The following is a 24866-nucleotide window of genomic DNA, read 5'->3' on the forward strand; positions in this document are numbered from 1 at the left end:
TGCAGGAGGCATTGTATGCGCTGGCACATATTGTCACCACTGCTGCCAGCTTTCTACAAGGCCTCCAGGCAGCAGGCCTGAGATATTTTTTATTGTTATTTGCTGGGCTGGTAGGATTAAATTCTTGTTATGTCATCATTTTAGCATCAGTAATGTGTACTTCGGAGAGGGGCGGCATACAAATCTAAATAATAATAATAATAATAATAATAATAATAATAATAATAATAATAATAATAATAATAATAATAATACAGTGATCCCTCGATTTTCGCGGGGGCTACGTTCCAAGACCTCTCACGAAAATCGATTATCCGCGATATAGTGGTGCGGAAGTAAAAACACCATCTGCGCATGTGCGCCGCTTTTCCATGGCGGGCGACCTCGCCGCTCGCCATGGAAAAAGGGCGCGCATGCACAGATGGTGTTTTTACTTCCGCTACATACAGCTCGCAGCTCGCCCACCCGCCACTCGTCCGCCGCTCGCCCACCCGCCGCTCGGTGCACGAGAGAGGGAAAGCCAGCCCGCCGCTCGCCCCGCCGCTCGCCCGCCTGCCGCTCGCCCGCCGCTCGGTGCACGAGAGAGGGAAAATGAGAAAAAGAGAGAGAGCAAGAGGGGGAGAGATAGAGAAAGAGAGAGAGAAAGAAAGAAAGAAAGAGATGAAAAAGGAAGGAAGAGAGTGAGAGAGAGGAAGAAAGAGAGAGAGAGAAGAGTGGAAGGAAGAGAGAGAGAAATGATAGAAAAAAGGGGAGAAAAAAAGAGAAATGAGAAAATGATTGAAGCAGAGAACGACAGGAAAGAAAGAGAAAGAGACAGAGAAGTGACTCTTGGTGATGACGTATGACGTCATCGGGTGGGAAAAACCGTGGTATAGCAAAAAAAACGTGGAGTATTTTTTAATTAATATTTTTTGAAAAACCGTGGTATAGCGTTTCGCGAAAATCGAGACTGCGAAAATCGAGGGATCACTGTAATCACAATTCTCTTTTTCCCTCTAAGAACTACTATTTCTTCATCTATATATTTGCATTTCAACATGGAATGGGTCATGTTGGGTTGAATTCAGGCTACGTTGACCATTCTTTATCACCAGTGAAATAAATGAATTTTATTTAATTTCAGGATGAATAACTAACTTGTTACGTTGGTTGCAATGTGTCAGGCCCAAAACCAATAGGGAAAGGTGGTAATTTTAGCAAAATGAGTTATTTATTGTTACAAACAAAATCTTGGCAGACTGACCACTCTATCACAGGTTGTCCTCAACTTACGACCACAGCTGAAGCCCAAATTTCTGTTGCTAAGCAAGATAGTTGTGTAGTAAGCTTTGCCCCATTTTATGACCTTTCTTGCCACAGATGAGGGGATCACTGCAGTTGTTAAATTAGAAACACAGTTGTTAGGTTGGCTTCCTCAATGACTTTGCTTGTGGGAAGTTGCAAAAGGTGATCATATTAACCTCAGGCATGGCAACTGTCATAAATATAAATAATTTGTCAAGCATCCCAAATTTTGATCACATGATTGTGTGGATGCTGCAATGGTCCATAAATGTTAAAAAATTGTCATAAGTCTCACATTTATAGTGCAGCTGTAACTTTGAACTGTTTTAAATCAAATGGAAGTTGAAGCTTCTTCAGCGCTGACTGGATGGTGGGGAATGCAATGATTTATATTCCTTCCAGACAGCTGGTTATTTGTATTCATTTAGAGAGTCATTGAAACTTCTTAAAAAAAAACCCATGAAAGCCCAGTTGCAACTTGAAAAACACATTTGGGATAACTATGACACGGCTGAATGAGAATCTCCATACACACTTTACCCCCAGACTGGCCCTTCTCCTGGTCCACCTACCAAATTCTGTCCGATCGTTGAGACATCTATCAACTCTCATATTTAGAGTGTCTAGTTATTATTAATGCTTTTCCTAATGGTAAGTGATGTTGAAGAAATCAATCAATTATCTTTCTTAAGTTGTCTCACATAAAATATTCTGTGGGTCCCGTCAACTAAACAATGTCATTTGGCGGGAGCCAGGGGAAGAGCCTTCTCTGTGGCGGCCCCAACACTTTGGAACCAACTCCCCCCAGATATCAGAGTTGCCCCCACCCTCCTAGCCATTCATAAGCTCCTTAAAACCCACCTCTGTCATCAGGCATGGGGGAATTGACACTTTCCCTCCCCCTAGGCTTATAAAATTTATGCATGGTATGCTAGTATGTATGATTGGTTTCTAACTTGGGGTTTTAAATTAACTTAAATATTATATTTGTTTACATTGTATTATTATTGCTGTGAGCCACCCCGAGTCTGCGGAGAGGGGCGGCATACAAATCTGATTAATAAATAATAAATAAATAATAAATAAAACCTGATAAGCCCCATAGGTTGTTGGCTTTCCTGCTGAGGAAGAAAGCAGCTCAGTAGCAAGGACAACTCAATTTATTCTAGGATACATTCCGTATTATTTCAGAGTGTAAGACATACCTTTTTCCCTCCTAAAAGAGGGGGGAAATCTTCATGCATCTTATACAGTGGTACCTCAAGATACGAACCCCTCATCTTACGAACAACTCGAGATACGAACCCGGGGTTCAGAAAAAAATTGCCTCTTCTTACGAACTTTTTTCGAGTTACGAACGCCAAACCCGAACTTCCGGGTTTGGCGTTTGGGAGGCTGCTGGGAAGCCCCCCAGCTGTTTTAAAAGGTGACAGCCGGGCGGCAGGGCTTCCCAGCAGCCTCCGAACGCCGAACCCGGAAGTTCGGGTTTGGCATTCGTAACTCGAAAAAAGTTCGTAAGAAGAGGCAATTTTTTTCTGAACCGTTCGGAGGCTGCTGGGAAGCTGCGCGGCTGTTTTAAAAGGTGACAGCTGGGCGGTGGGGCTACCCAGCAGCCTCCGAACGCCGAACGCGGAAGTTTGGGTTTGGCGTTCGGCTTCGGGAGACGGCTGGGAAGCCGCCCGGCTGTTTTAAAAGGTCACAGCCAGTCTGGGGGGGCTTCCCAGCAACCTCCAGAACCCCGAACTTTTGCCGAACTTCCGGGTTTGGGGTTCGGGATGTTGCTGGGAAGCCCCCCAGCCCGGCTGTCACCTTTTAAAACAGCTGCGCGGCTTTCCAGCAGCCTCCGAACGCTGAACGCGGAAGTTCGGGTTTGGCGTTCGGCTTCGGGAGATGGCTGGGAAGCCGCCCGGCTGTTTTAAAAGGTGACAGCCGGACTGGGGGACTTCCCAGCAACCTCCCGAACCCTGAACCCAGAAGTTCGGCAAAAGTTCGGCTGTCACCAGCCCGGCTGTCACCTTTTAAAACAGCCGGGCAGCTTCCCAGCAGCTTCCCGAAGCTGAATGCCACACCCAAACTTCCGCATTCGGCGTTCGGAGGCTGCTGGGAAGCCGCACGGCTGTTTTAAAAGGTCACAGCCGGGCTGGGGGGCTTCCCAGCAACCTCCCGAACCCCGAACCTGGAAATTTGGCAAAAGTTCGGGGTTCGGGAGGTTGCTGGGAAGCCCCCCAGCCCGGCTGTGACCTTTTAAAACAGCCGCGCGGCTTCCCAGCAGCCTCCTAAAGCCGAACGCCAAACCCAAACTTCCGCGTTCGGCGTTCGGAGGCTGCTGGGAAGCCCCGCTGCCCGGCTGTCACCTTTTAAAACAGCATGGGGGCTTCTTGGAGGCCTCCCAAACGCCGAACCCAGAAGTTCGGGTTTGGCATTCGGGAGGTCGCTGAGAAGCCCCCAGGCTGTTTTAAAAGGTGACAGCTGGGCGGCAGCGGTTTTTTCCAGGGGGTTTTTTTTGGTTGCACGGATTAATTGACTTTACATTGTTTCCTATGGGAAACAATGTTTCGTCTTATGAACCTTTCGTCTTACGAACCTCCCCCTGGAACCAATTAGGTTCGTAAGACGAGGTATGACTGTACACTGAAAGTACAGTAGTTCTGCCCAGCCTTTCAAATGGAACTTTTGGAGACTGAAGAAGCAGCCTTTCAAATGGGGCTTTTCAAGGCTGAAAACAACATCTCAAATGGAGCTTTACAAAGCTGAAAAATCAGCCTCTGAAATGGAGCTTTGCAAGGCTAATATATCTGTTGCAAGCTGTTTGCTAAGGAGGCTAGCCAGCTGGATGCTGGTGGGCAGATATTTTTTTTCTTATTTTCCTCCCTCAAAACTAAGGTGTGTCTTATACTCTGGTGTGTCTTAGGGTCTAAAAAGGTATGTACCACCTTACAAACTATGAAAAGCACTTATTGTGACTACGAGAGTGTGCCATAAAATATTACATACTTATTTGATCAGAACATTAACTACATGGCAGTGAGATCTCTCTCTCTCTCTCTCTCTCTCACACACACACACACTTAGTATTTCTAAATTCTATTATAGCTTGACTGTAGAATGGATAGCAGCAAAGAAATGCAGAAAAATCTCTTTGTTCTCATATAGAGCTTATTACTATTTTTTTCTTCCCAGATCTAGCACTCCTATTAATGACCGTTTTCATGAAAAAGGCTGCTGAAAACATTTGCATCCCATGCCCCTGCTAATTCAGAAATGCTTTGAAACTGAACAAAATATTGGTGAGGTCGACATCTTTATCTGTAACCCAGATTAATGGTGTGGTCTCATAAAATTTGGCTAGCTTTGATTTCTCCTTTGCGTTGTTACCACAGAAGGTTAATGGGGATCAGAACATGAACATAGTCAGCTAGACCTTGCTCTGGCATTTATGGGATTTTGTGCACTGTTGCCTCACTGCACATATTTATCTCATTTTAATGTGAGGGCCATGAAAATCTCACCCATGGAACCTACTCGGGGACAGAGCTCAGAATCACAGCAAAAACAACTGCACTAGACTGAAAATGGATAAAATGACACAGTTAATAGGTGCCATAATGCAATAAAAGAAGTACCCTTCACCTGAGTTTAGTATTCAATAACTGCAACAGGTTCAGGTGCATAGATTTCAGGGAACTGAATATTTAATGTGTTTCCCAAGAAACTGGATCATAACAAGTGCAAGTTGCCAAAGGTTGCAGGGATTTTTTTATTATTATTATTATTATTATTTTAGTACTGCACAAAAGCTGTGTAACAGAACATTATAGCAATAGTACTTAGACTTTATAGAGTGCTTTACAGTCCTCTCTGTTCTGTCGGACTCTCTGGTAAAATCCTCCCAAAAATTCACAGGTACAAATTTCAGACACACACACGTTTGAAAATTCAAAACAATGTTCTTTATAATGAAAATTCACTTAACCTAAGCCCTCTTTTGGTATAGCAAAGAGCACTCGTCTCCAAACAAACTGGTAATTTGTACAAGTCCTTTATCAGTTCTGTGATACTTAGCTTGCAGCTGTGAGGCAATTCACAGTCCTTCTTCTTTCACAAAGTGAAACACACTTTGCTCTGGTTTAGTTTCAAAGCAGGGGAAAATCAGCACACAAAAAGTCAAAGTCAGTAAAGCAGTCACGAAACACAACGATCAGATAATCCTCCACAATGGCCAAACCCACAGGCTGCTATTTATAGCAGCCTCACTAATCACCACAGCCCCACCCAACCACAGGTGGCCTCATTTTCTTTGATAATAATATCTCAGTTGTTGTTGCCTATGCATCACTCTCCACATGCGTGGCTGTATCATTAACTCTTGTTCTGAATCCAAGGAGGAGCTAGATAATTGATCTCCTTCTGAGCTGTCTGCCACACTCTCCTCATCCCTGTCACTCATGTCTTCTTGGTCAGAGGAGCCTTCATCATCAGATTCCACCGGGGACAAAACAGGCCTGCACCATGTGGATGTCTCCCTCACATCCACAGTCCTTGGGGCAGGAGCAGGGCCAGAGCTAACCACAACACCTCTCTAAGCAGTTTACAGAGTCAGCATATTGCCCCCAATGATTTGGGTCTTCATTTTGCTGACTTTGGAAAAAGGGAAGGCTGAGTCAACCTTGAGCCTTGTGAGATTTGAACTGCTAAATGGCAGGCAGCCGGCAGACAGCAGAAAAAGCCTGCACTACTGCATTCTAACCACTATGCCACCATGGCTATTAAGCATTATGATGTACAATGCTGCTAAATATACCCTGGTCTGTAGACTATTACAAAAGCAAACAAAAGTCCAAAAAGGAAAGAAACATCCTGTTTATCACACACTCAGCAATCAACAGATGGATATTAGGAAGAAGCACCCTAAAATGAAACAATGCAGCCAACCCAGACAGGTAGGCCAATCAATAGCAAATACATAAATTGCAACTCTGATCAAGCTGGCCCATATTAAAAACAGTGAGCTCTACTCCCTTCTGCAAAACCATTGGTAATCCTACCTATTTTCTACTGAAATTTTATCCACAGTGGAAGCCAACTTTATCAAGTCCACAACATGGCTATCACTGTATATTTTCATGCTTTAGCTTAGCTTTGAAAGCACTGTGATTTTGACATTCAAACAAATTATCAAACAAAAGTGTACACAAGTCTATTTTAGATGTGAACACTTGGTTCCAAATAAACTAAGTGAACAGCAATAACCTACTTTGAACATTTAACCAATTTGAATTGCTTTCTAATTCACGTTAATGTCAAAGGCTCTGAGGCAGAACCCAGCAAAAATATGTGCTATCCAAGCCACAGTGGAATCAGTAAGATTAAGATAATATAGCTCAACCAGCCAATTATTTCAAAAGTTACTAATTTTTGGAAACAGAGATCTGAACTTCTAGTTGAAAGGCATGCTAGTTTGCATTTTTATTTTGTCCTACCAAGCAATAGAATACAACATTACAAACATTTCACACGGGAAAGATCATTTGTTTTTCCCATGTAGATGACTTAATTGGGAACAAGGTCACTGACCTGTTATTATAAATTAAGCATTTTTTTTTTAATCTAGCCCTTGCTTGCTCATTCATTCATTTATTATTCATTTTTGGTGGGGGATTTGTGATTTCACTTTCAGGAAAAGATTCTTAAGGTGAAGAAACAACAATTAAACTCAAATTATCTTTTTAATTTTGATATTGTTTAAAATGAAACATGCTAATAAAGTCAAATGAGCAGAAGTAATGATCTACAATGCAATTAATAAAATCAAATTATGCTGAAGTGCATCAGTAATGAGGGCATATGTGTGTGTGTGTGAGAAAGAGAGAGATAGAGAAAAATCTTTAGAGCCTATTTTAAAATTTAAAATAGTGAACCTCGTAAGTTGAGGCCTAAGGTCTTTTTTTCCCAGCGAAGGATGTCAGTTTCATAAGTAGGGGGATAAGAAATGATCAAAGAGATTATCATATTCATTCTTAATTAACATGGTACTTCGCTCTATGTGTCCCAGATTCCCCGTCCCAATTGATTTTTTTCCGGAGTTTTTTTTTTAATTAATTAGATTAAATCAGAAAGCAGCTAGAGGAATGAGCATTTTGTGACTTTCCAAAACCATGATCACTTCTTGTGAAATGGCTTGCATGGGAGAAGCTGTTGCCTATTTCCAATATGATGATCCTGATTTTGGAAAGTCACGAAATACTCATTCTTCTAGCTGATTTTGGATTTTTTTTCTAATTAATTGGGGGGGGGAAACCTTTGGACATGATCTAAAACATCCCAAGAGTACCTACAAACATTTTATCCACATTGTTTTTGCAAAGCTATTTGGTAATATTTGGGGATGAACAAAACAGGTGTACAAAAGGAAAGGGCTTCTCTTGCATTAAAAAGGAAGATTTGCTAATCTTTCCATTGAATGCTGAGAAAGAGAATAGAAGCAAATGAGATTGGGGATAATACTGAGTCATCCTTAGATAATGAAATGAAAAAATTTCATTTCCAGGGTTGACAGTGGCTAGAAACGTACTATAAAAATAGAATAGTAATGTACATGGTACCCAACCCAATAGGCCAGAGGGAAAATAAAGTTACTAAATAAAGTTTTTTAAAAATGTTACTAAATGGTAAATAAAGTTACTAATTGAAATAGTTTAACATTAAAGTAAAATAAAGCCAACAAAAAAATCATTTTTCCCATCCTTCCTGAAAATAATTTAATACCTGAACTATACTACTTTTCTTTTAACGAGAAGATATGTAATAATCTTCAGATGGAGAATAAAGTCATGGTGAAAAAATGATCTGATCACAGACAACTTCAGTTATTCTGACAAAGATTGAATTAATGTTGTAACAAATAATAACCATGAACTACATATTCTGAATGAATGAATGACTTACTTACTTACTTACTTACTTACTTACTTACTTACTTACTTACTTACTTACTTACTTACTTACTTACTTCATTAATTAATTCCAACAATACTGTTTTATGAAACTGACCCAAGGGGACTGTTATTAAATCAAGTTAACTTCTTAATATTATGATAAAGTAAGACACTATTGCATCGGTTAGAAGAATTACAATGTCCACAAATTTACTTAGAAAAATTTTATTATTTGCAGATCTAAGAACTTTTATAATTGACAAATGCAAGTCTTGTCAATGTACAGGTTTTCATCCAATATTTTTTGGTATGTTGCAAAATGTGTACTCATAAGCATCAACCCATCTGGTTTATGTCATAAACTTTCAATTTTCAAATTTTACAATTGTTATCATTTTAATGTTTTAAATTATATGTATACATTATTTTTACATTATTATCACCATATAATGTTTTTAACCCTGCTGTTCTGTTTTTAAAAAGTTAAAAATCTTCTGTTCCCGGGTCACCCTGACCCGGACCGAAAACTCTTCATTTGCAGTGCTTATGTTTGGTCAATTTGAATACTTTTTTCATTTGGAAAGTAGTCTGAACATTTCTGCACACAATGATATGAAAATTGAACTGAAGAAATTAATCCTTATTGGTTTATTTTGCACATAAATATGCCTCCCCCCCGTTTTTGTGAATTTGTTTTAGGTTTATTGATAATTATACCTGCAAAATGCATTCTATTTTACTAAAGTTGGTGTGGGATTGGTAGCTTGAACATTTCTGAACATAATGATATGAAAATTGAACTGGAAAAATTGATGCATATTGGTTTATTTTGTTGATGAAATGCACGCCCCCCCCTTTTTTAAAATAGTCTTCACTTTATGGATAGTTTTGCTAGCAAAATACATTCTATTTTACTAAAGTTGGTGTGGGATTGGTAGCTTGAACATTTCTGAACATAATGATATGAAAATTGAACTGGAAAAATTGATGCATATTTGTTTATTTTGCACATAAAGTATGCCTCAATTATTTCAATTTATATAAAAATTATGCTGTTAATTTCAAACTTACATACTTTTTTTTAGTAAAATGGATTTGTTTCATAAAATTAGTTCTCTGGCTACAATGTGGTTGATTTTCAAAAGGATATTCCAAATATTTCTAGCCAAATATGTATAAAAAGTGACAATAATGGCACACAGCAAGGCCGAGGGGTGTGTGTGGCCCTTTTGTGGCAAAAATAAACCAATAAGAACCATTTTTTCCAATTCATTTATATTTTTCTTATATTCAGAAATGTTCAATTTAGTATATCAAACCTTTTGGGGGAAAATCCCTTAGGGATTTGTAGCCTTAAAAAATAGAAATTGACACAAAATTCAAAAAGGGGCTTTTTGATCAAAATAAAAATATAAGTCTCAATTTTTCCAGTTCAATTTTCATATCATTATGTTCATAAATGTTCAAACTAGTTTTCCAGTTGAAAAAGTTTTCAAAAAGATCAAATTCAAGTACCTAAAAAAATTATTTTTGGTTCGGTCATATACGAACAGAAACAGACTCGAAGTTATGATTTTTTTTTGCCCAGAAAACAATTAGCCACCACCCCAAAAATATTTTTTGATGATCAGCATTGTTAAATTGAGTAAATGAATGCCTAAGATTTTAAAGAATATTTTGGATTTGGAGCATAAAAAAAATAAAAAGTGAAAATGGTTGCAAGCAGCCGAGGGGGGGGGCTTATTTCTGATGTTAAAAAACCAATAAGAATCATTTTTTTCAGTTCCTTTATATTTTTCTTATATTCAGAAATGTTCAAGCTACCAATCCCACACCAACTTTAGTAAAATAGAATGCATTTTGCAAGCAAAACTATCCATAAATTGAAAAAAAATTCACAAAAACAGGGGGGGCGTGCATTATATCCGCAAAATAAACCAATAAGATTTACTTTTTTCATTTCAATTTTCATATCATTGTGTGCAGAAATGTTCAGACTACTTTCCAAGTGAAAAAAGCTTTCAAAAAGACCAAACATAAGCACTGCAAATGAAGAGTTTTCGGTCCGGGTCAGGGTGACCCGGGAACTGAAGATTTGTAACTTTTTTTGCCCAGCAAAAACTAAGCCCCCCCCCCCCACCCCAAAAAAAATTCTCATAGAGAGAACCCCTGAAATGATGAAAAGTCATGAAATTTCAAGTTTCAGATATGCAGGGAAAATTTTTTACAGGGACTCAAACTTGGCTTCGGGTCACATACGACCCGAACAGAACAGCAGGGTTTTAATCTGTTGTAACTCAAAGAAAAATCTGATTCTAAACCTGGAGTTATTTACTTAGAAGGAGCAGAAATATTCATTGACGGTGTACCTTAGTTGCTTTGCTTTCTGCTTGAAGCAATGTTTTTTTTTTAAAGGTATGTCTGTGAAATACGACTTAGGTAATCAATCTGTTTACTTAAATAGTCATGTTTATTGCAAGTTACTGCCCATAACATTTTAGAAAGTGAAGAGGATAAATGCAAAGGCAATGGCATTTTAATTGCAGTTGAAAGCAGCAGGAGAAATCAATCATGCCTCCTAACGTCCTAGAGGATTATGGAGAAATCTGCCATAAGGAAGGCATGTTAGTACCTGTATTCATTGATTCCATCTTCACAAATAGCTCCATTCTGGCACCAGCTCATTTCACAGTCATTAATATTTTCCAGGCATGAAGGTCCTGTCCATCCAGGCTCACAAACACATAGATAATTCTGGTTGTCTTCATCATGGAAACATCTTCCATTCACACAGAGCTGCAAGTGAGAATTACACAGAGTCAAGAAAATGCTTCTGTTGTTACAGTATTGAGGTTAAGGATGTTCATAACATACATTACAGCAGGGGAAGAAAATTCCTGTGAATTTAATTTCATCAATAATAAGATACACCACAGAAGAGTGAATCCCTGTCTCTCTGAAGCCTTCTTCTCTCTGTGTCTCTCTCTGTCCTTTTGTCTCTCTGTTTCTCTTTCTCTCTCTTCATTTCTACCAGGGGTGAAATGCTCATGGTTCGCTCTTGCCTGTAGGTTGTCAGACAGCCGGTCACAAAAGGGAATGTGAAGCTCCGCCCACCCGCCCGGACACTGTCATTTGGGTTCTTTTATCCTATGCACAAAGCATTCTATTTCTCTCTCTGTATGTGTGAATGCTTGTGTGTCTCTGTGAGGGAGAGAGAGAGAGAAAGAAAGAGAGAGAGATGAAGCCATTAAAGAGTAGAATTCAATATTTAAACAATTGTTAAAAATGGCATTTGGCTATATATATATAAAATAAGGCTGAAATAGATCTATCCTAGTCTCCCTTAATTTTCAAATTCAGCGGGGGGAAAAATGTGACACATACAGATAGAATTGTCGGCTATCAATAAAATTAACTGCCTTGGAAATGGCCCTGGATTGGGCCGAGAGGCAAATAAGGAGCTGTGATGTTCCTTCAATACACCAGGGTGATTCGACACAAAAATATGTAACCCTTCCCTGGTGCAAAACTGAAGGGATTGGATACTGTAGCCTAGAGGATAATTCTCTGCCTTACAAGGCAAAGGTTGCAGGTTCAAGTCCCAGTGGGTATGGCTAGCTGATGAGGTCAAAATAAAGCCGAAATAGATCTATCCAAGTCTCCCTTAATTTTCAAATTCAGCAAAAAAAAAAAAAAAAACCCACGTGACAAATATATATATTTAGTGTGTCTCCTTGGTGGTAACTCTTCCACATAATAATATTTTCACTCCCTGTTTTCTTGGAGGGGAAAAAAAAGTAGAATCTGCTTAGATAAGCAGAGGTTCATTGTCTGAAATGGTGTAGGCTTTCCTGCCTGAGAACCACAACAGACTATAAGACTTCTAAGCTCCCATCCACCTCTGGATCACATCCAACATTAAAAACCAAAACAAACACCCCAGAGAAATGGTAAAAGTTATTAGAAAAGATGCTATCAGATTCCTTGATTGGAAAATAAATGGCTGAATGTCAGGTCTGACTGGTTGATATTTTTTGTCAAATTTATGGAAGAGCTCCAGGTTCAAGAGGATTTAAGAGTTCCTAAAAGAGAAATGAGTTGTTTCCAGGTCTTGAGGACTTTCAGTGTTTCAAATATTTTTTTGCAGCTTGAGCTGTACTACAGTCCAATCAGAAGAAAACTGACTTACTTACCCAAGGAACACAGCATGACATTGCTTATGTCAGATTGTGGATTTCAATTCCTAGAATTAAAAAAAACCTTGCCTCAGAAAACCTGGGAGTTGAATTCCACAAGTTATAAAGGAGCCATTGTTCCCCACCTTTGCTTTAAGGCAAGATGTGGATGGTCAGAGTAAATAAAATTACTTCTAAGATTGCTGTTGAAAAAAGGCTAAGAATGTCTTGTAGTCAGTGAAGGGCTGTAAAAATCTTTACTACCACACTGTGGTGTGGATTATTTTGTGGGTGTGTCTTGCTAGCCATGTGACCAGGTGGGAGTAGCTGGCCTCTCCTTGCCTCAAAGAGATACAGTTCCCCTATTTACTATTACTGAACATCCAAAATATATTATTTAATTCTATGTATATATATGCCATATGTGTACATATGTGTACAAATGTTCGGAAACTTCAGATCGTGCAGAATGCAGCTGCAAGAGCAATCATGGGCTTTCCCAAATATGCCCATGTTACACCAACACTCCGCAGTCTGCATTGGTTGCCGATCAGTTTCCGGTCACAATTCAAAGTGTTGGTTATGACCTATAAAGCCCTTCATAGCACCGGACCAGATTACCTCAGGGACCGCCTTCTGCTGCACGAATCCCAGCGACCAGTTAGGTCCCACAGAGTGGATCTTCTCCGGGTCCCGTCAACTAAGCAATGTCACCTGGTGGAACCCAGGGGAAGAGCCTTCTCTGTGGCGGCCCCGGCCCTCTGGAATCAACTCCCCTCAGAGATTAGAACTGCCCCCACCCTCCTTGCCTTTCGTAAACAATTTAAAACCCACCTCTGCCGCCAGGCATGGGGGAATTGAGATCCTCTTTCCCCCTAGGCCTTTACAATTCTATGCATGGTATGTATGTATGTATGTTTGGTTTTTATATTAATGGATTTTTAATCATTTCTAATACCAAATTATTATTGTACACTGTTTTATTGTCGCTGTTAGCCGCCCCGAGTCTCCGGAGAGGGGCGGCATACAAATCCAATAAATAAAATAAATAAATAAATAAATAAATAAACAAATAAACAAATAAATAAATACATATTACACACAGGAACACAAAAATATACATTATCTACTATATAAACTGTATGTGTATGTACACACACACACACACACACACACACACACACACAGCTCTTTTAAAATTATACACATTCAACCTCATTTACTGCAATAGGAAAAACATACCCAGAGTCCAGAAGGGAAAAAAAGAAAAAAAAATCATTTTTTTTCTACCGGTTCTGTGTACCTGACCATACCCATAGGAGCCCATCACTGGCTGCATGGACTCTGACAGTGGTACAATTGGTACACCGAATTTATTGGTGGTTTTAGTTACCAATTTTATTTTTGTTCCATTCAAAACCGATGGGAAATTGCACATTCTTATTAGTTTTTTGCCAACACTCTAAAACATGTTCCTGGTTGCAGCCTTTCAAGAGGGTGATCTCTAGCTTGCCTAATTTGAGGGGTTTTTTGCTACATGTATTTTTTTTTATTTATTCATTTGTCCAATACACAATACATATGGAAGAGAATAGACATGAAGTAATATATATAAAGATAATATGTAAAAATAGAGAAGATATATGAAAGGAAGAATATATATATAATATATGAGATGTAGCAATAGCTACAATAACATTTAGACTTATATACCATTTCATAGTGCTTTTACAGGCCACTCTAAGTGGTTTACAGAATCAGCATATTGCCCCCAACAATCTGCGTCCTCATTTTACCCGCCTCGGAAGGATGGAAGGTTGAGTCAACCTTGAGCCAGTGGTGATATTTGAACTGCTGAACTACAGCAGACAGTTAGCTAAAATAGCCTTCAGTGCTGCACTCTAACCACTGTGTCACCCCAGCTCTTATAAAAGTTAAGGAAAATTTTCACATGTCATAAAGTATTTAGAGACATTATGTGCCAACTTTTAATTACCACAATTTCTCCATTATCTATAATCTAATCCTTCAGGTCTTCCAATAGAGCACCCATTGCCACTGGGACTCCATCTATCCACCCACTCATCCATCCATCCATCCATCCATCCATCCATCCAACCATCCATCCATCCATCCATCCATTCATCCTTGTTGTCTTCTTTCATTTCTTTCCACCTTTCCTAACATTACAGTGTTCTCCAGAGTACTAGATCTTTGTATAATATGTCTATAGTAGGATAATTTGAGCCTGGTAATTGGTGCCTCAAGAGATAATGCAAGGTTGATTTGTTCAATTATCCATTTGTTTGTTTTCTTGACTTTCAGTTATATTCTCAGGAGGCTTCTCTAATGCCAAAGCTCAAAAGCATCAATGCTTTTTTTCTATCCCGCTTCTTTATAGTCCAAATTTCACTTCCATCGAGTGACACAGTGAATACCACTGTTTTTTACAATTCTGATCTTTGAAGATCATAGCATCTGAGTATCTTTTCCAAATACTTCAGTAATCAGTCAATCATAAGATTGGCAGTTGTGTCTGCTGCCATTTGTTTGGTCTTTATATTTCATTGTAGTGACATTTTTGCTATGCTCTTTGATTTTTATTACTGGAGCTTGCAGAGCCTTTTCATTTTCAGCAAGTGTTCTCGGCACCATGCAGGCTACGAGTGTTTCTCCCTCTCATTTTAATTTTACATTCATCTTCTTCCAATGAAGCTTCTCTTTGCATATATTTTGCACAGTGATGGGCTCCTACAGGTATGGTCAGGTACGCAGCGCTTCACTGATTCAGCGCATAAGCTGGATAAGCAAAGAGAGAATATTTAGCCTTGTATCTTTCCTTTGCCATCCTGGAGGCAGGATGTTGTGTATGTGGAAAGTATCTTGAGAGACAGAGGGGAAAATTGCAGTTAGTAGAATTGTGGAGAAGAGATAGCTCATCCTACAAAAGGAATATGGGCACGGCAAATATTTTAGAAAGTTTGGGGAGGTTGTAAGGTCAAGGAGGAATAAAAAATTACTTTCGGACTTGCAAGATTCTATTGATGTAACCTTACAATAAATTAGAAGGACCGTTGAACTTACCTGAATGGTCTTCTCGATGCACTGCAAGGAGAGTCCAGGATGGGTAATTCTTCAGTCTGATTGGTAGGGACTGAGTTTAATTTAAATATTAGGCAGGCACCGCCCCCTTAGCCCTCCAGTCTAAATTAAAACGAAGGAGCAGTAAAGTCCAACACATTTATTGAACCATGTGAAAAACAACAAACCTTGAAAAACGAACAGCAAACCTTATGATGGCCCCTGGTCCAAAGCCGGGCGGGTCTGGACTCTCCTTGCAGTGCATCGAGAAGACCGTTCAGGTAAGTTCAATGGTCCTTCTCCAATGCACTTGCAAGGAGAGTCCAGGATGGGATATGCCCAAGAAAACTCAAAGGGAGGGAGAAGGCTGGACCAGTGGCTCCGCAAAGGAACAAACCTCTTGGAGAACCCTCCTCCCAAAAGCCGCCTCTGCCGAAGCATAGGAGTCTATTTGATAGTGCTTTATAAAGGTTGAGGGAGCATCCCAAGTGGCAGCCCTGCAAATGTCCTCTAAAGATGCCTGTGTCCTCCATGCCGTCGAAGTGGCGGCACTGCGAGTCGAGTGTCCCGTGATCCCTTGTGGCACAGGAGAACCTCTAGTTCTGTAGGCCTCCGAAATACAATCGTGGAGCCAGCGGCTGATGGTCTGGGAGGAAACTCTAGACCCCATAGATTTTGATGAAAAGGACACAAACAAAGCTTCTGAAGATCGAAAGGACTGAGTCCTGCGAATGTAGATTTTAAGGGCTCTTCTCACGTCCAGCTTGTGCCACCTCAACTTTGAGGGGTGAGTCCCATGGGTACAAAAATCCGGCAGCACGATGTCTTGTGCCCTGTGAAAAGTGGTATTCACCTTAGGGAGGAATGCTGGGTCAAGCCGAAGGACCACTCTGTCCGGATGAAAACGACATAAGTCCGGTTGGGTAGACAAAGCCGATATCTCTGAGACCCTTCTGGCAGACGTGATAGCTACCAGAAAGGCAGTCTTAAGGGTCAACAGCCTTACAGAAACCTGTCGTAGAGGCTCAAATGGAGGGCCTGTTAGTGCGTGTAACACCAAGGACAGGTCCCATGAAGGGAATCGATGTATGACTGGCGGTTTAATATTAGCAGCCCCTCTCAGGAAGTCTCTTATCCATGGATGTTTGCTTAAGGGGCGATGACTGTCCATTGTAATGACACTGGATAAAGCAGCCACATGCCGACGAAGAGTATTTGGGGTGAGGCCCTTGTCCAGACCGGCCTGTAAGTATGTCAGGACCATAGGAGGTTAAGCCATCTGAGGATCTACCTGTTTTTGTGCACAGAACGTAGAAAAGGCCGCCCAAGTGGCTTGGTAGATCCTCCTGGTAGAAGGCCTATGGGCAGCCTGTATGGTATCAATAACTGTGTCTGGCAGAGTGTGTCTCTTCAACCGCTCCCGCTCAAGCGCCACACGGTCAGCTGCCACCACTGAGGCTCCGGGTGTGACATGGTTCCCTGGAAGAGGGAGATCCGGTGGTCTGGAATCCTCCAGGATGGTGCAATTGAGAGTTGCATCAGGTCTGCGAACCAGATACGACGGGGCCAAAAGGGGGCCAGTAACAGCACCTCTGCTTGTTCCTGCAATATTTTCCGAATGTCTCTGGGGATGATGGAAATTGGTGGAAACGCATACAAAAGACCCCGAGGCCATCTGAGGCGCAGTGCATCCACTCCCTCTGCTCCCGGGGATGGAAATCGGGAGAAGAAACGAGGAAGCTGGGAATTGAGACATGTTGCAAACAAATCCATAACCGGCACCCCAAACCTCCTGGTGATCTCCTGGAAGATCCCGGGTTCCAGTTGCCATTCCCCTGGATCTAGGGTCTCCCTGCTGAGCCAGTCCGCACAGACGTTCTCCACCCCCGAGATGTATTCCGCCGAAAGTGATGCCAGATTGGCTTCCGCCCACCTGAAGAGAGACTCCGCCTCTGCCATCAGCCTCTGTGACTTTGTTCCCCCCTGTCTGTTGATGTGGGAACGCGTGGCGATGTTGTCGGTCATAATCAATATGTGCTGATCCTTCACCAGGTGAGCAAAGCTGTGGAGGGCCAGTGATACCGCCTTCAATTCCAAGAAGTTTATATTGACATTGCAAAGGTCCTGCTGCGACCACAGACCCTGGGTCATCTGCGAGGAAAGATGTGCTCCCCACCCTCGCAGACTTGCATCGGTCGTCACCGTGAGGAATTCCTTCTCCAGAAAAAGGGAGCCCCTGCTCAAAGCCAGAGACACCCACCACTGGAGAGATCTGCGAACCCTGGCGTTGAGGAAAACCCTCCTGCGAGAATGGCTTAATTTCTGCTTCTGAAATGGGAGAAGGAACCACTGTAATGGTCGAAGGTGGTACCTCACCCACGGCAGTATGCCAATGCATGAAACTAGGGTTCCCAGGATTTTGGATAGGAAGAGAAAACTTGGGTACTGCTAGAGGCGTAGCTCTCCCACCAGCTTCCTGAATGTAGACTGCCTGTTCCGGGACAGAAAAACCTCGCCCAGCTTGGAATCTATCATCGTCCCCAAGTGGGCCAGGCGGGTCGTGGGAGTCAGGTGGCTTTTGTCCCAGTTTATGGTAAAACCATGTTCTTGAAGGGTCTGGATGGTCAAATGTAAGTCCTTGAGTGCTCGATCCCGCGTTCTGGACAAAATCACGATGTCATCCAAATACACCATGAGGCGTACGGACTGACATCTGAGGTGCGCCGTAAGGACATCCAGCAACTTCGTAAATGCCCTTGGGGCTGAGGATAGGCCAAAGGGCATTGCCTTGTACTGGAAATGGGCTCCGGCGAGGCAGAATCTGAGAAATTGTCTGTGAGGAGGAAATATCGGGACATGGAGATAAGCCTCCTTTAGGTCTATGGAGGACATAAGGTCCCAGTGGCGGATAGCTGCAAGTATGGACCTGAGAGAGTGCATCTTGAACCTCCTGTACTTGACATAGAGGTTCAAGTGCCTCAGGTTCAGAATCAGCCGAACTCCCCCCGACGACTTGGGAATGAGAAAGATCACCGAGTAGAAGCCCCTGCCTTGTTTTTCCAGGGGGACCTCCTCTATAGCTCCTATGTCCAGCAAGTGAGCGACTTCTTTGTATAGGAGTCTTCTTTTCTCCCCATCCGATGGAATGCGACACGGGAGAAACCTGTGCGGCGAAGGGCGGAAGATCTCTATCCTCAAGCCCTGGGCAACTGTGGATACTGCCCAGGTGTACGAGGACGTAGCCTCCCAGGCGCCCTGGAAGGACATTAGCCTTCCGCCCAAACAGTCGCTGTCCTTGGAGTCACTTCGCCTTTCTGAAGCCTCTGTTGCCTCCTCTAAAGGGGCGGCGGCCTTGGTAGGATCTATTCCGGTCAGCCTGTAAGGATCTGTCTGCTCGAAAGGACCCCTGGCCAAAGGAGCCCTGGAAATACGGCCTCGACGCCTGGGTGCCCGTCGAGGAGGGCTCAGACTGAAAGGGCTGCCTCCATTGATAGGGAGCGAACCTCCTATCCTGTTTCCTGTTTGCCTTCGGCATGACCTTTTTCTTATCTTTATCCTCTATCAGGACGTCGTTCAGGACCTCCCCAAACAGCTTCTTGCCCTTAAATGGGGCAGATGTCAGGCTCCATTTGGATTTAATGTCCGTCTGCCAGCTCCTGAGCCAAATGAGCCTACGGGAGGTGACTGAGGAGGCCATTGCACGGGAGGCGAATTTGGCAGCATTGACCGTAGTGTCCGCCGAAAACTCCGTGGCCGCCAGGAGTTTGTTGAGGTCCTGGCGGAGTCTTCCATCTTCCTGGATTGTAGTTCTTGGATCCAGAGAATCGTGGCTCTATTGAAGAACGATGCCGCCGACGCGGCTCGAAGAGCCCAGGCCGCCATCTGGTGAGTTCTGCGTACCACGTTTTCCGCCCTCTTGTCCTCTGCTCTCAGACCCTCCTGAGATTCTGAGGGAACGAGGGCATTAGACACCAGGCTCGTCACAGGTATATCCACCAATGGGAATTCCAGCAGGTCCTCCATCGCTTGATCAAACGTATAGAACCTGCGATCAAGGTTAGACGGGCCCTGGGCGGCTGCCGGGTTCTCCCACGGGCGTTTGATTGTCTCCCTAAACAGGTGTGAAGACGGAATGTGAACCATTTCCTGCTCAGGAAAGACAAACAGGCCACCAGCAGGTTGGGTCGTCTCTGCCGCCGCTGCCTGGTCTCCCTCACCTGCCTGATCAATGGTCATCTTGGCTTTATTTAATAGAACCCAAAAGAGGGAAGACTTGAAGAGGGGGCTGCTCATCACCAGACAGTTCATCCTCTGCCCCACTGAAATTGTCTCTAGATGACCGCTCCTCATCCATCGATCCTTCCAAGGAAAAGGTGGCTGGGACAGTCCAGGGGTCTCTGGACCTCGTTGGAGGGAGTCCCACTGGGGCCTGCTGATGCTGCTGAGCCCCTATGGCCATGCCCTGGGTATAAGCCGTGGCAATGAGGTCTTGTAAAGTCTGTGGCATACTCTGCCAGGCCTCATTGGAGCTGCGCAGGCCTGCAGCTGTAGGAGTAAAGGTAGCCGCCTGACCATACTGGGCTGCTGGAAAAGCTGGATATGCAGAAGGTCCTGCAGCACATTGCCTCTCAGCTCTGGGTGTGGGTGTTGCCAGCCTCACCCTTTCTGGTGACCAATCTCTCTCCGTGGCCGTGCCTACCACCCCTTGAAGGAACATGGGGGAGGCAATCGAAGGGTTGGGTTGATTGGCAGAAGGAACCGGGCCCATTACCTTCTGAGAAGCCTCCAATTGCTTCTCCAGCGCTCGGATGTGCTTCTCTGCTTCTCTCAGAGAGGCCCCTTGAGAGGCCTTAGCCTTCTGGGGCTTTTCCTTCGGAGTGCTAGGCCCTGCGGAGGCCTCCTCCACCAGCTGGGCCGCCTGATCTGCCATACTGTCACTCAAAGTGAGATTGCCTGAGCAAGTCAAAACTCCGTAACCGCTCTAACCGATCTGAGAGCAGAATGACAGCCAACTTTTTCCTCTGCGCCTGTGTGTCGCTAGGGCAGATTCCAGCCTTGCTTGTCAGCGCGCCTAAACGGGCCGTCTAAGCTCCGCATCGCTGTCAGCAACCTCGCTCCAAAAATGGCCACCGGCCGGTTGCCTTGGCAATGCCCAAAGTTTGGGCGCGAGACTCTCCATTGCCGGCCTCTCAACCAAAATGGCCGCCGGAGCTGTCAAGGATACGGGCGGGAAAGCCTCCAAGGTTCCCGCCTCTCCCTGGGCAATGAATGTGCCCGATTTCATGCTGGATCGCTTTGCCTATCCTCTGAGCGGGGGCGACGGGGGGGGGGCGACTGCCATCTGAGGGCCGGCTAAGGACCTCTGGCGTCCTGTCCCTCTGGTGTATTCGCCACGGGGGAGGGCGGACCCCCCCTGCAGCGTCAACCATCTCCTCTCCTCCGGAGTCTACCTCGGAGGTAGTTTCCCCGGGCGCTCACTCCTGAACCCACCAGACAGGCCCCTGTGTGGGTTCCCAGAAATGGAGGAGCTGCAGTCAACTGGATTAGACCCACTGGAGGTCTGGAACCAGAGCTGCCTGAGGAGGCATCCCCCAGCTGCACCTATGGGAAAAGGATAAAGAAAAGGCAAGTTAATAATTAATAAACCAATAATAAAACAGTAATTATTAAAACAACAAATAAGCAAAATAATGCCTAAAATACTCAAAAACCAAATTTTATTGGAAGAGCAAGAAACTCAAAGTCCCTTTACTGCGACTGAGTTTTTAGACTGGAGGGCTAAGGGGGCGGTGCCTGCCTAATATTTAAATTAAACTCAGTCCCTACCAATCAGACTGAAGAATTACACATCCTGGACTCTCCTTGCAAGTGCATTGGTATGGTCAGGTACGCAGCGCTTCACTGATTCAGCGCATAAGCTGGATAAGCAAAGAGAGAATATTTAGCCTTGTATCTTTCCTTTGCCATCCTGGAGGCAGGATGTTGTGTATGTGGAAATTATCTTGAGAGACAGAGGGAAAAATTGCAGTTAGTAGAATTGTGGAGAAGAGATAGCTCAACCTACAAAAGGAATATGGGCACCGCAAATATTTTAGAAAGGACCCTTCCTAGTTTGGGGAGGTTGTAAGGTCAAGGAGGAATAAAAAAATACTTTCGGACTTGCAAGATTCTATTGATGTAACCTTACAATAAATTAGAATTCATCCATCTGGTCAAGCTTCCTGACTGGACCAACATGCTAGGCTGACATACTGTATTTCAACCATGGTTAACCAACATATTGGTTAACATGGGAACAATGAGATGATCTGCAATCCCTATTTCTCTAATTCCAACAGAATTTTTAGAAAGCCAGAAATCAAGAGATTTGGGGGACAGTAAGTTACTCATATAATGTAATATTATGTAAACCACTTACTTGCTAGTGATATTAGCTGATATAGTTTGAAGGGACCTATAGGTCATCTAATCTAACCTACCCAAACAGGAAACCCTACATCATTTCTGACAAATGGCTGTCCAGGCTCTTCTAAAAAGCCTCCAGTGATGAAGCTCCCATAGCTTCTGAAGGCAAGTTGTTCCATTGGTTGAATGTTTTCACTGTCAGAAAATTTCTCTTTATTTCCAGGTTGAATCTCTCCTTGATCAGTTTCCCTCCATTATTCCTCTCTGGACTATTTGTGTGTTGCATGTCTGCCTCTGAGTCAGGTTTTGACTCCTGCTGACTGCCTGGACAAATCCCTGCAGTTTTCTTAGCAAGATTTCAGATACGGTTGGCCTTTGTCTGCTTCCTAGATCTGAGAAATAGTGACTGGTTCAAGGTAATTCAGCTGGCTTTGTATTTAATACAGGATTAGATTTATGGCCTTCCAGTCTCTAGTCTGATTGATTGGTTGGTTGGTTGGTTGGTTGGTTGGTTGGTTTGATTGATTGATTTTTATGCCGCCCTTCTCCTTAGACTCAGGGCGGCCTACAACATGTTAGCAATAGCACTTTTTAAACAGAGCTAGGCTATTGCCCCCACAATCCGGGTCCTCATTTTACCCACCTCGGAAGGATGGAAGGCTGAGTCAACCTTGAGCCGGTGATGAGATTTGAACCTCTGACCTTCAGATCTACAAGTCAGCTTCAGTGGCCTGCAGTACAGCACTCTACCTGCTGCGCCACCCCGGCTCATCCTGATGCCTTAGCCATTATACCAAACTGTCTCTAACTAGTGATATATAAAAGAAAAAGATATGGTAAAAACATATAAGGTAACATACTTGATTTTCCAGAATCTTGGATGGATATGAAATGTATATATTAGCTATATGGTATGTGTGTGGATATAGTGATAGATAAATATTTATTTTGAAACTTCCTAATAATTCCTGTTAGTGTTAGTGGTCTATAGATTTAAAAAGCTGAGCAATGACTCATCTAAACGATTAAGAGAACCTGTATAAATATTATTCTCTACAATAAAAATCAGGACTGTTTAATAGGTGTATGTAAAAGGAATATCTGCCTCCTCTAATCAATGAGTTGACTATTAAAGAAAGAGGTGATTCAGGTGGAAATAATCAGCTTTTCACTCCCTCAGTTTGATTGAGACTCAAGCCTATTTAAAATGCTACTGAGATGTGTAATAACAACAACTCTTGGCAAAAATCTGCAGTCTTAATTTGTCTTTGATTAAGTTTTAAATTGACCTTAAAATTGAATCTTTTTGCTATTCCATTAGTGCTAAATTCTGAAATTATGCCTAGACTGTTTCTCACAGAAAACACGCCTCAGCTTGATCAAAGCTGGCAAAATTAATCCCTTACTTGCAAATATGGAAATATTCTTTCCCTGATAATTATTAAAACTATTATTCCAGTCTAAATGTGTACCAAGGAGATTGTAAACAAGGTCCCCAAAGAAGTGAGGACAAAGGGGATATTTGAAAATGAATCTTTCTCTATAGCCTACATTTCATTCCTAGTCATTAGAACAGTTTTAATTATCAATAACTTGAGATGAAAACCTAGGCTTAAGTTTAAAATAATCACAAATGCTTCATCTTTGTATAAAGACTTTTCCCTTTCTAATTTCAGGTTTGCCATTCTTTGTTCCAATTTTTGGGCCATAATCCTTCATGGCCAAATAAGTTAATATTGGATGCTAAAACAAGATGTGGAACAGGAATGAGCTAGAATTTATTCCCACATTGATTAGAAGCTATCTCCAGAGCAATCAATAAATTTAATCCTGCCCCTCCTTCAAACAGGTCTCCTTGTTTTACTCTTACACAGAATGAATGCAAGAAAAAGACTAAAAACCTATTGACTTAATTTGTATTCATATGTCCTTTGAAAGTAGAGTACTTCCTGAAATTCTTATGTTAACTTCCACCTTCTTCTTCTTAGGGATATAGCAATCAGAGCTTTTAGCATTATTTTTCCCCCAGGACTAACACACCGGTTTATAAGACGCACCACGATTTTGAAGAAGTAAGTTTAAAAAAAGGTTTTGTCCTCCCAGGAGCACTCTGCAACCCTCCTCAACCCTCTATGTACCCCTTTTTTCATGAAAATGGGAGAAAAATGGGTCATTTTTGTGAAAAACAGGTTGCGCAGAGGGTTTGGAGGCATGCAGAGTGCTTCTGGAGGATGGGGGGAAGGCAAAAATGCCCCTTTTTTGTCCCGTTTTTGCAAAACTGGGATGCAGGGGTGGGGCTTTGGGAGGCCAAAAATGGCTGTATTTGGTGTATAAGATGCACCAACATTTTTATCCTCTTTCGGTGGGGGGGAGGATGAAGGTGCATCTTATACTCTGAAAAATATGGAACTTCCAGTGCAGCATGACACAAGTTTAACTTTGATATTTGTCCCTGAAAACTAGTGGTGGGCTACGAGCTGGAACGTTAAATTGCACTTGCTGCCATGGCTCGTAAGTGCTTGTGGAGCCAGCGCAATTTTGCTTCTCCACCTGTAGAGGTACCAAAATCGCGCACGAAGATGCAAGTGTGCCCGTGTTTCAGCAAGGGTTTTTTGCTTCTCAACAGGGAGAAGCAAAATTGTGCTGGCCCTGAAAGCACTTACGAGCTGGGGTGGCAAGTGCAATTTAGCGTTTTGGCTCGTAGACCACCGCTGCTGAAAACAAAATAGTTTTGGAAACTACTACACTTAGGCTTAACTGTTTGCAATCTGATTGGTGCAAGGGATGTCCAATACATTGCATGAACTCTCTGCATCCAAGCAGTTCAGTGCCTTTTAATTTTGGTAAAATGTTTCTTCAGTGTGCTTTTTAATATCAGCAAATGAACATTTAATTAAATTGGATTATAGAAATGAGTGTGACTGAACCAACTGAAGTCTTGCATGCAAAATAGGAGATTAGTCCATGGTGGATCTATATCATTCAA

General features: G+C 42.6%; 1 protein-coding gene across 1 annotated transcript in view; it reads right to left on the minus strand.

The window, feature by feature from the left end:
• EYS (eyes shut homolog) overlaps positions 1–24866 on the minus strand; it is a 1050766-nt gene that overhangs the window by 880196 nt on the left and 145704 nt on the right. The window contains exon 11 of the mRNA XM_070763632.1: positions 10852–11015. Within this exon, the coding sequence (XP_070619733.1) occupies positions 10852–11015 (164 nt within the window). The remainder of the gene's footprint in view (positions 1–10851; positions 11016–24866) is intronic.

The sequence above is a fragment of the Erythrolamprus reginae genome, chromosome 1 (assembly GCF_031021105.1).
Source record: "Erythrolamprus reginae isolate rEryReg1 chromosome 1, rEryReg1.hap1, whole genome shotgun sequence".
In the NCBI taxonomy this organism is placed as follows: Eukaryota; Metazoa; Chordata; class Lepidosauria; order Squamata; family Dipsadidae; genus Erythrolamprus; species Erythrolamprus reginae.